We start from the raw sequence: 12,788 nt of genomic DNA on the forward strand, positions 1-12,788 counted from the left end.
AGGAGTTATTTGTATAACAGGAAACCGGGATGAAGACCAAATATTTATTTCATGGGGCTGAGTGGGTAGATTGGTGGTAGAGCACATGCTTAGCATCCATCAGGCCACAGGTTCAATCCTCAGCACCAAAAAAAGGCATAGTGGTGAGTGCCTGTAGTCCAGCTACTCAGGAGGCTAAGACAGGGCGATCACTTGAGCTTAGGAGTTGACCAGCCTGGGCACATACAGTAGATGCTCAATAAATAAAGACTGTATGATGATGGAACATGCGTCTAAGTAGTCTGCCAGTCCCTGCAGGGTTTCTTCCTTGTGCATACAACTGCCAAGTGAACAACAGTTGAACAACTGGGTTGTGGGAATGTAGCTGAAGGTGAGGAACAGGTAGGTGAGGGCAATGAATGGAGCCACCCCACAGAAGGTACATGCTAAGCCACGCAGTGCATGGAATGCAGCCCTCCTGCCTCTGGGGACTCAAGAGGGGACAGGAGTGTGTCCATCCTTACCTTTCCTTCCCTCTCACAAAAAAGCACTACACTTCAGAGGACTGGAAGAGATCATTGAGTTTATTTGGGGAAAGCAAAAGGGGTTGGAAGATTCAGTTGTACATACACAAAAACACACACACATGCGTACATGCATGTACACACGCATGCGTATACACACACACACACACGCAAACACACACACACACACAAACATCCCAAGCAACTTCACTCCAGGGTTTGACACCGTCTGCTGGGAGTCCCCAGATTTCCGAGTCAGGAGTAGGCAGGTGTTGGGGCCTAAGGACACGCAAGCTGTGTAGAAGAAATGGGGGTGAAAATGGGTCCAGGGGCCCTCCCCTGCCCTCCAGGCTCTGGGAACCGCTTTCCCTCTCCTTCTCAGAGTCAATGTCCTCTGCCATCCCTGCATATCTCCCTCCTCCTCCTCCTCATTTCCTAGCGACCGTTCCCAGCTCACCTGGTCACCTGGGGGTCACCTGGTACTCCAGGCTCCCATGCGCCCTCCTCCTCCCCACGCTGGTTCTGGCTCGTCGGGATTATCCATGTTCTCATAAGAGTCTGCGTCTGCGAAGGACCAGAAGAAAGCAAAACGCAGGTAGGGGTGGAAGTAGGCTAGGAAGGGAATCCGCCAGAGGACACCCAGGGACAGTGCAGAAGCCCGTACCTTCCTCATGATTGGGGCCAGTCCGAAGGGGACGGAGCTGGGGGGCCACATACAGGATCCCTCTCATATCTTCATAGGACTGGGACCCTGATTGGGCAGGGGATGAAGAATTGGAGGCCAGATCCATGCCGGGGGCTTGGAAGGAAGTTGGCCTACCACTGGGAAGGTGGAGGCTCCACCCATGTTGGAATGACTGATTAGGTCACCACCAGGTTTGGGGTCCTGCTTAGTTGTAGGGCCAGGGTTAGGTATGGGTTAGACTATGGTCATGATCAGAAAAACTGGAGCCAGGCACAGAAGCACATGCTAACCCAGTCTCTCAGAAGGCTAAGAAGGAGAATCCCAAGTTTGAGACCAGCCTCAGCAACTTAGTGAGACCTTGTCTCCAAATAAAATAGAGCAGGGGACGTAACTCTGGTAGAGCTCTTGCCTCGCAGGCACAAGACTCCAGGTTCAATCCTGGGGTTTGGGGGTGGGGTGGTGAGCAGATTTGGGAAAAGTGAGAATGAAGAGGAAATTGAGCTAGGGTCAAGGTTGGCAGTGCATTGGGCTCGATGTTGATGTTTAAGGTTAGTGACGATGTAAATACTGAGGGTCCAAATTGGGGATGGGGTCATTGTTGAGGTTAGAGTTAGGAGTCAAATCTAAGGTCAGGGTTAAGCTTGAATTTGGGGTTAGAATCAGGTCAAGGTTGGGTCTGGTGCCAGGGCTGCGGGCAGGTCACCCAGGCTGGGCAAAGTGGGATAGTCCCAAGCATCTCTCACCAAGGGAGGTTGCTTCCCGGCTGGGGTCCCTGGCAGACCCATGGGGGCTCAGGAAGTCTGAAAAATGAAAAGGGATGTCACTATTTCTCCCAGCTTCAGACCTTTCCCCTTCCCAGGAGTGCGACCTTCTTCATACTCACCCATTGTCTTGGTGACCGGTGGGGCCAGCTCTTCATCCTCGTTCTCGTAAGACTCACCTGAGGCACAAGGAAAGCTCCAGAGACCACTCCTACCCTTAGGGGCTCCACACTGTGCTGGCCCCTCCCCCATACCTGAAGCCCCACAAGGACCCTAAATTACCATTGGAGAAGGAGTCTGCATCCTCAGGACCCAGGGACCCATCCTCAGGGTTCTCATAGCCACTGCCATCTGGTGGAGAAGGAGGGACATCCAGCAGGGGTCCACAGCCCACAGAAGTGGGGAGACCGAGAGTGGGCAGCCTTACCCTGGGAAAGCTGGTCCCGCCCAAGGTTGGAGTCGTTCTCATAGAACTCGGACCCCTCCTCGCTGTCCGGCTCCTCATAGCCCTCCCCTTCTTCTTCTAGTCCTGCGGGTTTGGGGACAGGGGTGGGGAACTGAATCACTGTTGTCGTCCTCCAGCCCAGGCCAGAATGTGCCACAGACAGCTTCAACACCTCTGCGTGAGGAACGACCCCCTCATTCACCTGCTTCTGGGGTGCCAGCCTCCTGGGCATCGCGGCGTGGGTTTCCGTAGGACAGGGAGGCGCTTCCCAGGCCTGCCGCCCAGCGCTTGGTACGTCCTATAGAGAATGGCGCCGGGAGACGACAAGGTGAGGGGGCAGGGGGAGAGGGTGCTCTAGGTTCCAAGGATGGCCTCTGGGTTTAGGTACCTGGCCTTGAACCATGGAGGCCAGATCTATGTCTGGGGTGGTGGCCTCAAGTTCTGGGGCACGGTTTGGTGGTGGAACTGGACATCAGGAGGCGTCCTGGGGGTGGGGCTTTGTGTCCTGGAGGCGGGGCCTGACTCGGGGGGCGGAGCCACACCTGGGTGGGACTCCGCAGCCTCCGCCCACCTGCCTCTCGGGAAGGCCTGGCGCTCAGGGGATTGGAGGGATGAGGCGATGGGTGGAGCTCTCACGCTGGGGCGGAGCTACAGGCTGGAAGGGCTGGGCCTGGGCCCGAAGGGCTGCTGGGGCCTCTTACCCGGGCCAGAGGTGGGCGTGGGAAGGGATAGCACGTTTCCATACTGGTTCTGGGTCCCGTTTCCCTGAGGAGGCGTCACTTTGAAGAACCTGGTGGAAGAAGGGAGTGCACTGAGGCTAGACCTGGCAAGGACCCCGGACACACTTCAGATTCAGTTTGGGGCCTCAGAGGTTGAACGTGGTCACTGGTGATTAGCTAGCTCCTCTGTGGGACAAGCTACAGAGGAGTCGGGATCACTCCGGGAGGACGTGACACAGCTTTGGAGCTGCACTTGGAGCCTGGGCAGTAATACTCCCGGTGGAGATGGGGCAAAGACCCCCGGGCGGAGGAAACAGTAAATGCATCACATAAGATAAAAGGGGGCTGAGGGTGCCCTTGCCAGATTACCTCCTGGTGGGGTCAATCATCCGCTTCCTTAACCTCCTCTGGATCAGGGCTGGTGGGAGTTAAGAAGAGGGATCAGAGGAGGAGTGCTTGGCAGAGTGAGGATTTAGGGGTACTGAGGAGGTCCCCTGGGTCAACAGAGAAGATGAGTTCAAATTCCAAGGAGAATGGGAAGTTTGAAAGGAGTTAGAGAAGTGGGGGGCAGGGTTGTAGGATGGGGGAGGGGTGGGAAGAGAGAAAAACAGGTGTCATACCAGCCAGTGTGTGTTATCCTGAGGTAGAGGGGGTAGAGTTCGAGCAAACTGGCTGGGGGACATAACTCACCTCTTCGAAGATGAAGAAAGGTCACCAGGGAACCCAGGCAGAAGATCAGATAAACCAAAGTTACAAGGGGGACTTTCCAACCACCAGTGGTCAGCAGCCAGTGCCAAACTGCTAAGGAAAGGGTGCTGTGAGTCAAGGACTCCAGGCTGGCGTCTTACTTCCCAGCCTCAAGAACACAAAGGAGCTGGCTGTGGTAGCACAAGTCTGTAATCCCAGTGACTTGGGAGGCTGAGACAGGAGGATTGCAAATTCAAGGCCAGCCTCAGCAACTTAGTGAGGCCATGTCTCAAAATTTTAAAATTACAAAGGGCAGGGGCTGGGGCTGTAGCTCAGTGATAGAGCGTTTGCCTAGCATGTGTGAGGCACTGGGTTCAATCCTCAGCACCACATAAAGTAAAATAAAGACATGGTGTCCACCTATAACTAAAAAATAAATATTAAAAAAAAATTACAAAGGGCTGAGGATGTGGCTCAGAGGTTAAGCATCCCTGGGTTCAAAGTCTGGACCCAACAAAACAAAAAACCCAGAAAACAAAAATCCAAAAGGACCATACACCTGGGGATTGAAGCAAGACATAGTCTCTTAAGTCCCAAGCTATGAGGAGGACTATCCTCCCTCCCTCTAAGAAACCATACCCTAGGAGGACAGGGACCATGCCATACAACCTGGTACCCAGCGTGAGGCAGTATTTATTGAGCAAACCAAGTAAAAAGCATGGGTGTGATCCAAGGGGATGTGAGGATTAATGGAGTTTAGCAGTCAGCTTCTTGCTGCCCTTAAAATGATCAAGGTCAAAGTGAAGGGAAGAGGTAAGTCCATAAGGTTGGGAGTTGGGATCCAGCGTGTCGCTGTGGTCAAGTTTGGAGTGGAAGCTGAGGTGGTGTTTGAGTGTTTGGTTGGAGAGCATGGGGGGCAGGTATCAAGGAGACAGAAACAGCAGAATAACGTGACCGAGTTGGTGGGGTGAAGGGGAAAGGATGCCCACTCTCCCAGCTGGGGCAGGCGACAGGTGTTGGCATTTCTCATTTACGCAGGGCCACCCAGAAGTCCACACGTGGGAAAGATGTTGATTTTGATTTTATATGTGTTGTGCCTAAGGTTTCATGAGCCATCAAATGGCAATTGCAGGGGTAGCTGGGTATGAAACCCAGAAGAGAGTTACTAAGGCTTGGTGACACCAGGAGCCATGGGAATAAAGGTTCCAGGAGAAGAATGTGTTGTCAGGAATGGGAGTGGGAAGTCATGGAGGAGGAAAAGGCCCAGGGCTCCAGCAGTGAGGGGCGGGGGAATAAGGCTCCTCCCAAAGCAGATGGCGAGGAACAGACAGCGTCAGTGGAAGACCCAGAAAATCAGCCTTAGAGACAGGGAGGGAAGAGCTGTGTGGAGAAACTGGGTTTCCGGTGCAGGCTGTCAGTCGCTAGGCACCATGGGGCATGCCTGTAATCCCAGCGGCAGGGGAGGCTGAGGCAGGAGGATCTCGAGTTCAAAGCCAGCCTCAGCAATGGCGAGGCGCTAAGCAACTCAGTGAGACCCTGTCTCTGAATAAATTACAAAATAGAGCTGGGGATGGGCTCAGTGGTTGAGTACCCCTGAGTTCAGTCCCTGGTACTCCCACCCCCAAAAAGAAATTGGGTTTTGGGACCAGGCTTTTTGCAACTCTCAGGTCAGGGGTTGAAGATTGTCTGGCTTCCGACTCTTCCAGCAACCCCCACGCGATGACCTACAATGGGCGGTAACTCTACCTGGCCGGGCAGTGACCTTCACGCGTATCTCGATGGTCAGGTTGCCACGGAGACAATAATAGGTACCAGCATCTTGAGCTGTGGCCTGGGGCAGCGACAGAAGAGACCCCCGGACCCACATGTCTCTGGGTGGGGCCTCCTTGCTCAGGCTTAAGTTCAGCAATGAGATGTGAGACTTAACAGGGCGCCTGAAGATCCAGGAGAGGGGGCCACTGACCACAGGGGTAGGGGACACCCCACAGGACAGCCAGAGTGTGGAATTAGGGGCCACAGTGAGATCTGGAGCAGAGAGAGACAAGGAAAGCCTCATGCTTGGGGTCTGATCCCCCCAAACCTTCCAGTTTCCAGTCACCATCCCCCTCAGGGAACCACACCTCCTGGCATCTCCCCAGCAGAGACCCCTTACCTTGGCTGAAGCTCTGTTTCAGACTCCCCCTTGGCGGGGCACACACCGGCTCTGTATTCCAGATCTTAGGGTGGTCCTTAGCCCACACATAGAGTTGGGAGGTGATGGGGGGATCAGAAGAGAGCCCAGTGCCCCCGGAGGACATGTTCCCCCGGCTACAGTTTAGGGCCTCTAAGTCTGAAGCATTCCACCGGAACAACTCCCCTGGGAAGAGACCCAGAAGCAGACACAGAGACATTAGGAGAGGAAGAGAGCTACAGACCCAGGAATAAAGACTCAGAGAGATAGAGACAGAGATGAAGAATGGCGGGCGGGGTGGGACAGGTGGCAGAGAAACAGCGACCAAAGAGAAGCGGGAGAGACCAGGGGCAGCTGTGTCAGTCGTGAGGCTGCAGGTAGACCTCCTCCAACTCCACTTTGGCCGTGGGCCCACTGTCCCTGGAGGCCTCCCTCTCCTTGGCCAGCCCCACTGCCCAGCCCGGCCTGGCCCTCACCACTGCCCTCCACGCTCACTGTCCAGCCAGGCCGCCAGGTGTCCTTGGAAGGGGGCCCCGGCTGGCACAAGTAGAAGCCCCCCATCTGGTGAGAGACGTTGTAGACGAGCAGCAGGATGCCCAGGTGCCCCACATGGATGCCCAGGTCTGGTAAGCCCAGGCTCAGCTCTAAGAAGGGTGCCGACTGGTTCCCCCGAGACCAGGCCAGCTGCTCGGAGGGAGCATGATCCTGGAGGCACGGCAGCAGGATGTCTTTTCCCTCTGTGGGGGGAGAGAGAGAGAGAGAGAGAGAGAGAGAGAGAGAGAGAGAGGAGCCCCTAGTCCCCTTCCCTCCGAAAAACCAGAGGACCCCACAGGCTGGGAGTGCACGAGCCTTCAGAGAGCTTCTCACCCTCCCACAAGTTGACAAATAAGAAAATGGAGGCCCAGAGAGGGTAAGTTACCCAGTCAAGGAACCCAGCCGTCCAGACCCCACTCCTTCCCTCTCTGCCCTCCGGACATACCTTCCACCTCCACCAGCAGTGGCTTCTGGGGCCTGACTCCCACAGGGGTAAGAAAGAGGAGGAAGGACAGGAGCAGAGGAGGTGGCATGGTGGCCTGGCTCCTCCGGGCACCCAGCTTCCCCGCGCAGGGGATGCTGGGGCAGGCCCGGGCCTGGTGGGCAATGAAGCATGGGTGTCTGTGGGGGTGGCAGGCGATCCCCCCAGAGAGGAAGGGGGCGGTCCCCCTCGGCCCTTCTCCACTCACCCTCCAACCTGTGAGGCTCGCCCTCTTCCTGCTGCAGCTCTGTTTTCATTGTCGCACTCACCACCTTGAGAAATGCCCTTATTTGTGCCTCTCCTTGTTCTAATTCCCCCACAAGCTCCTAAGCCCTTGGGAGCAGAGACTGTCCCCTTTGCTTTATGCCCTAAAGCAAGTCACCTGACAGGACTTTGTTGAGTGAAGGGATTCAGACTAAGGAGCTCCCTGAGACTTTTCCCCCCTCCCTCTTTCCTCCTCCCAATCCCGGCGGCCCTGAATCCATTTCCCTTCACGTGAACATCCCCCATTCATCCCACCAACATTTCTTGGGGTTTCTTCCACCTCCAGCGCACTTTGGGGTCTGACAGATCAAAATCTGTATATTTTTCTTTTTTTGGAACCAGGGATTGAACCCAGGGACACTTAACCAATGAGCCACCTCCCCAGCACCACATCCCCTCCTGCCTCAGTCTCCTGAGCTGCTAGGATTATAGACCTCCTGGCACCAGAATTTGAAGTTTCTACCTTCACCACTCAGCTAAATTCCTTCATCATTCAAAGCCTCAGTTTTCTTATTAGCTAGGGAGAATATTCAAACTATATTAAAAAAAATGGTTTGTGGGCTGGGGATGTGGTTGAGTGGTATAGTGCTTGCCTAGCATGTGCAAAGCACCACAAGAAAAAATAAATAAATTAAAAAAAAAAAATATATATATATATATAGTTTGTGAAGACTAAACAGGACAATATATGTACAGCATTTTTAGCCCTGCACCCAGTAGGCCCTCAGTTAAAGACAGTGTCAATTAATAGCTAAAAGCTGCCTGGGTTCAAAACCATGGACAATTTCCTTATCCACAAACTGGGCATGACAAGAGAACCTATCCCGCAGATCATTCTGGGGATAAATCAGTCACCGTACATAAAGCTGGGTGGCGCTGGGCAGTTATGTGAGAAGGCAGGAGCCGCTGCAGCTCCTTTGCAGTGGTCCTTAGAGGTGACTAATGATTCAGGTCGCTTTTTCATCCAGTTCTTCCTCCAGGAAACCCCTGCTTCCGTTATAGAAAGGACCCATTTAGAAATGGGGAAATGAAGACCCTGAGAAGGGCAGGGTTTTGTGTGAAGTCACACATCAAGCATCGGGCGGGCTGGTGATACAAGGAGCACTAGAACCCGGGAGTCCCAACTCCTAAATCTCTCTTTCCCTCTCCCTCTGTCCCTCTCTCCGAGTGTGTGTGTGTGTGTGTGTGTGTGTGTGTGTGTGACTGCTGAAGGCACTCAGAAATTAAGGGCTCAGGGACCCAAGAGACCTGCTTTCTCAGTTGTCAATTCCCAGGCCAGTCTCACTGGGCTGTAGCTTCCTGTTTGCCCTGGGCAAACCCCAGGGGACTCTACAGGTGGCAGGGCCCCCACTTCCCTTTGGCCAAGTTGAGGCGGCTGGGAGGGGACAGTGGGGCATTGGGGAATGGAGAGGGTGAGTAGCTGGATCCCCGTTTGCTTCTCACTCATCAAAACAGCTCAAATCTCCCATATTAGCTCCACAGCTGCCCCGTCCGGCTCTTGCCAGAGCATGGCCGTCCCCTTCTTAAAACACTGCAGTGGCTTTTCATCTCCCTAAAATAAAACTCCAGAGCATGGCTTCCCAAGATCCAGGTGATGCTGTATTTTCCATCTACTCCTCCAGCACACTCCTCCTCCCGCTTTGCACTTGCTCTTTTCCTGCTTGATTGGCTCCTTTCATCTCAGATTCTGTTCAAATGGCTCCCTCAGAAGGGCCTTCCTTGAGCCCGTGGGAAATTTTTTGATCTCACATTCTTGTTTTTTGTTTTTTTTTTTTTTCTTTCCAGCACTTGCCTTGTCTCAAATGACGTGTGTGTGTTAGTGTTCTCACCTGCCTTCTGTGCCAAATGTTCACTCTTTGGCAACAGGGATCTTTACTATCCCTAGATGTACACTGGCACCTAGTAGGTGCTCAATAAGTGTGTGTTAAATAAAGGAAGGAAAGAAGTTTTAAGAATGCAAGAAAAGTTTCTTCTCTTCCTGTGCATGTTCTCGGTCCCCAAGGCTGGTTCATTCTATAGGTAACTATTTCTAGAATCAATCTCCTCCTCTCTTTAGACCCTTCCAGAACCAATTCACCAGCCTCTCTCCTGGAGTCCTATGCCCTGAGTATTCTGTTCCCCAATTACGCACCATTTATCAAGTAAGCTTCTTTTGGACCAGGCATGGTGGCATATGCCTGTAATTCCAGCAGCTCTGGAGGCTGAGGCAGGAGGACCACAGGTTTGAAGCCAGCCTCAGCAACTTAGCAAGGCTCTAAGCAACTTGGTGAGACCCTGTCTCAAAATAAAAAGGGCTGGGGATGTGGCTGAGTGGTAAAGCACACTTGGATTCAGTCCCCGGTAGGAAAAAAAAAAAAAAAAAAAAAAGAGAAAAAAGAAAAAAAGCTTTCTTTGGAAGAAAACAAGGGGGAGGGTGCTGAGGGTGTGCTGAGGGTGTGCTGAGGGTGTGCTGAGGGTGCAGGTCAGCAGTAGAGTGCTTGAGGGTGTGAGTTCAAGCTCCAGCATTGCAAAAAGCAATTTTTAAAAAGCTTTTTTTTTTTTTGGCGGGGGGCTGGGGATGTGGCTCAAGCGGTAGCGTGCTCTCCTGGCATGCATGCAGCCTGGGTTCGATCCTCAGCACCACATACAAACAAAGATGTTGTGCCTGCCGAAAACTAAAAAATAAATATTAAAAAACTCTCTCTCTCTCTCTCACTCTCTCTTTTAAAAAAAATAAATTAGAAAAAATAAAAAGCTTTTTTTTTTTTTCTTTTTTGGTACTGGGGATTGAACCATGGGGCAGTTAACCACTGAGCCACATCCCCAGCCATTTGTATTTCGAGACAGGACCTCACTGAGTTGCTTAGTGCCTTGCATCAGTTGCTTATGTCGCACCCACCTACTAGCACCTCTTTTGCACAACCGAATATTTGCAATTATGTTCTCAGCTGGGCATTCTACACACACAGTAAAATGGGACATAACAACAACAAAAATGCCAGGCGCAGTGGTGCACATCTGTAATCCCAGTTGCTAGGGAGGCTGAGGCAGCAGGATCACGAGTTCAAAGCCAACCTCAGCAACTTAGCAAGGCCTCAAGGCAATTTAGCAAAACCCAGTCTCTAAATAAAATATTAAAAAGGGCTGGGGATGTGGCTCAGTGGTTAAGTGCCCCTGGGTCAATCCTCAATACCAACAAACAAACAAACAAACAAAACGGTGCTACTGCCTAAGTCCAAATAGTCCAAATAGAACTAAGTCCACTTAGTTCTACAAGTATCTGGAGGAAGCCCTGGACTGCCTTGCCAGTGGACCTGCAATGTTGGCATGATTCTGCCCGCAGTGATGGAACTGGGGTGCCAATGGTCACACATGATCACAGTGAACCCCTTTTCCTTTTCCTTCCCCAGTCCTCTAAAGTTATGATCTGGCTGGGACAAAGACAAATTTGTGCTTCTTAAAGATCAGTGGTCATTTGAATAGTCTAATGATTCTGATTCCCAAAGCTTCTTAATTAGTCATGTGCTTCTCTTTCTCAGCAGCCTTCAATGGCTCTCAGGGCCTACAGGATAAAAGCCAGGCCTGAGAGCTCCCCAAATTGATTGGAGGCTCATTTCTAGTCGTCATTTTACCTTTTAGAAACCCTGCATGTGGGGCTGGCGCAGGGGCTCACTGTAGAGCGCTTGGCTTGCATACAGGAGGCACTGGGTTCCATCCTTAGCACCACATAAAAATAAACAAATAAAATAAATGTATTCTGCCCATCTACAACTACAAAAGAAAGAAAGAAAGAAACCCTGCACGTATGTTAAGAATTAAGTCTAGACTTAATTCTGAGGCAAGAAGCTATTGGGGATTTATAAGCCTGGCCAGATTTATATTTCCCACAACTCCCCCTGGCTGCAACGTGGAGGGAGGCCAGACAGACCTGTAAGGGAAGCACTTATTTATTCCTTTTCCTCCCAACAGATTTTGGGAAACACAAGACAAGAAAGACAGGGCTCCTAATCTCACAAAGCTTTTTTTTTTTTTTTTTTTTTTTTTTTTTTTTTTAAAGAGGGTGAGACAGAGAGAGAGAGAGAGAGAGAAAGAAAAAATTTTTAATATTTATTTTCTAGTTTTCGGCGGACACAACATCCTTGTTTGGATGTGGTGCTGAGGATCAAACCTGGGCCGCACGCATGCCAGGCGAGTGGGCTACTGCTTGAGCCACATCCCCATCCTGCTCTCACAAAACTTTGATGCAAGTTTTGGGGTCAGGGAAGGATAAAGAGAATGGTAATAAACAAGTTAACCAGTAAATAATTGCGGGTAGTGAGAAGTGCTCACCATATGGTAGCCAGGTGACAGAGGTGGCTTCTGTCTTTTTCTTTCTTTCTTGGTACCAGGGATTGAACCCAGGGACGCTTAACCACTGAGCCACATCCACAGCCCTTTTTTTATACTTTAACTAGAGATAGGGCCTCCATAGGTTGCAGAGGCTGGCTTTGAACTCGCAATCCTTCTGCCTCAGCCTCCCGAATCGCCGGGATTACAGGCATTTGTAACTATTCCCCAGTGAGACAGCTACTTTAGACAAGGTAAAGGAAGGCCTCACGGAGGAAGGGACATTTGAGTGGAGATCTGAGATGGGTAAACTTGGTGAGTTCAAGTGAGTGCGTTTACCGAGATCAGCAACTGCCATATTCTTTCCCCAGTGGTTGTACCATTTCACCTTCCTATCAGCAATGTATGAGAAACACTGTTTTCTCCTCATGATCAGCAGCAATTGGTGTTAGCGCTTTTATTTAGCCATTCCCAGAGGCCTGCAGTGCTGTCTCCTTGTGACTTCAATTTGCATTTTCCTAGGCTAATGGTGTTGAACATCTTTTCATGAGAATATCTGCCACTTGTGACATCAGTGAAATGTCTGTTCTTGTCCTTTGCCCATTTCCAAGCTAGATTACTAGAAGGCTTTCAGCAGGAATGAGACAGGATTGACATTTTACAAAGATGGCACCAGCAGCTTTGACAATGAACTACAGTGGCCATCCACACGGAGGCTGAGAGAAGAGTTAGGGGGCATCACAGAAGTTCAGGAGAAGGGCCCTGGGACTGGATGTTAGCAATGGAAGAAAAGGGAACACATTCTAGAATACTGAGTACACGGGAGGTAGAGTTTACAGGAATTCCAGGTTCCTGAAGTGTCTTTTGGAGGGAGAAAACAGGTTTGGGCCGGGTGCCGTGTCACACAACTGTAATCCCAGTGACAAGGTAGGCTGAGGCAGGAGGATCACAAGTTTGAGGCCAGTAAAGCAACTCAGAGAAACCCTGTCTCAAAAACTGAAAAGTGAGGATGTAAGTTAATACTAACGTGTCCCTAGGTTCAGTCCCCAGTTTAAACAAAAACAAAACAAAACAGGTTTGGGGTAAAGAGAAGCAAGGATCTGGGCTTGAGTTGGAAGCGCCTGCACTCTCCAAGGGGAGAGGTCACAGATAAGGAGAGCTGGAGCCAGGCTGCGCCAGAGGAAGGATTTGAGAGGCACCGGGAGGGGGAAAAGGGGATTAGGAGGAAGCGGCT

General features: G+C 51.5%; 1 protein-coding gene across 6 annotated transcripts; it reads right to left on the minus strand.

Annotated features, from left to right (window-relative positions):
* Window positions 1–590: 590 nt before the first annotated feature.
* On the minus strand, window positions 591–9,400 carry Cd19 (CD19 molecule). Of its 6 annotated transcripts, none has more exons than XM_076840173.2 (15): window positions 9,381–9,400; window positions 6,447–6,707; window positions 5,953–6,156; window positions 5,547–5,825; window positions 3,804–3,914; window positions 3,483–3,531; window positions 3,096–3,184; window positions 2,597–2,692; window positions 2,377–2,478; window positions 2,232–2,300; window positions 2,072–2,128; window positions 1,932–1,988; window positions 1,168–1,254; window positions 961–1,067; window positions 591–797 (listed from the first exon to the last, which is right to left on the minus strand). In XM_076840173.2, exons 2-14 carry the CDS (start codon window positions 6,529–6,531, stop codon window positions 976–978), a joined length of 1,377 nt encoding a protein of 458 aa, XP_076696288.2. In that variant the 5' UTR covers window positions 6,532–6,707; window positions 9,381–9,400; the 3' UTR covers window positions 591–797; window positions 961–975. The 6 variants fall into 6 exon arrangements, with proteins under 6 accessions (XP_076696288.2, XP_076696284.2, XP_076696283.2 ...); XM_076840169.2 differs by lacking the exon at window positions 9,381–9,400 and adding an exon at window positions 6,950–7,358 and having other exon boundaries at window positions 3,804–3,911; XM_076840168.2 differs by lacking the exon at window positions 9,381–9,400 and adding an exon at window positions 6,950–7,358.
* Between the last annotated feature and the right edge of the window lie 3,388 nt (window positions 9,401–12,788).

Source organism: Callospermophilus lateralis, chromosome 19 (genome assembly GCF_048772815.1).
Source record: "Callospermophilus lateralis isolate mCalLat2 chromosome 19, mCalLat2.hap1, whole genome shotgun sequence".
NCBI lineage: Eukaryota > Metazoa > Chordata > Mammalia > Rodentia > Sciuridae > Callospermophilus > Callospermophilus lateralis.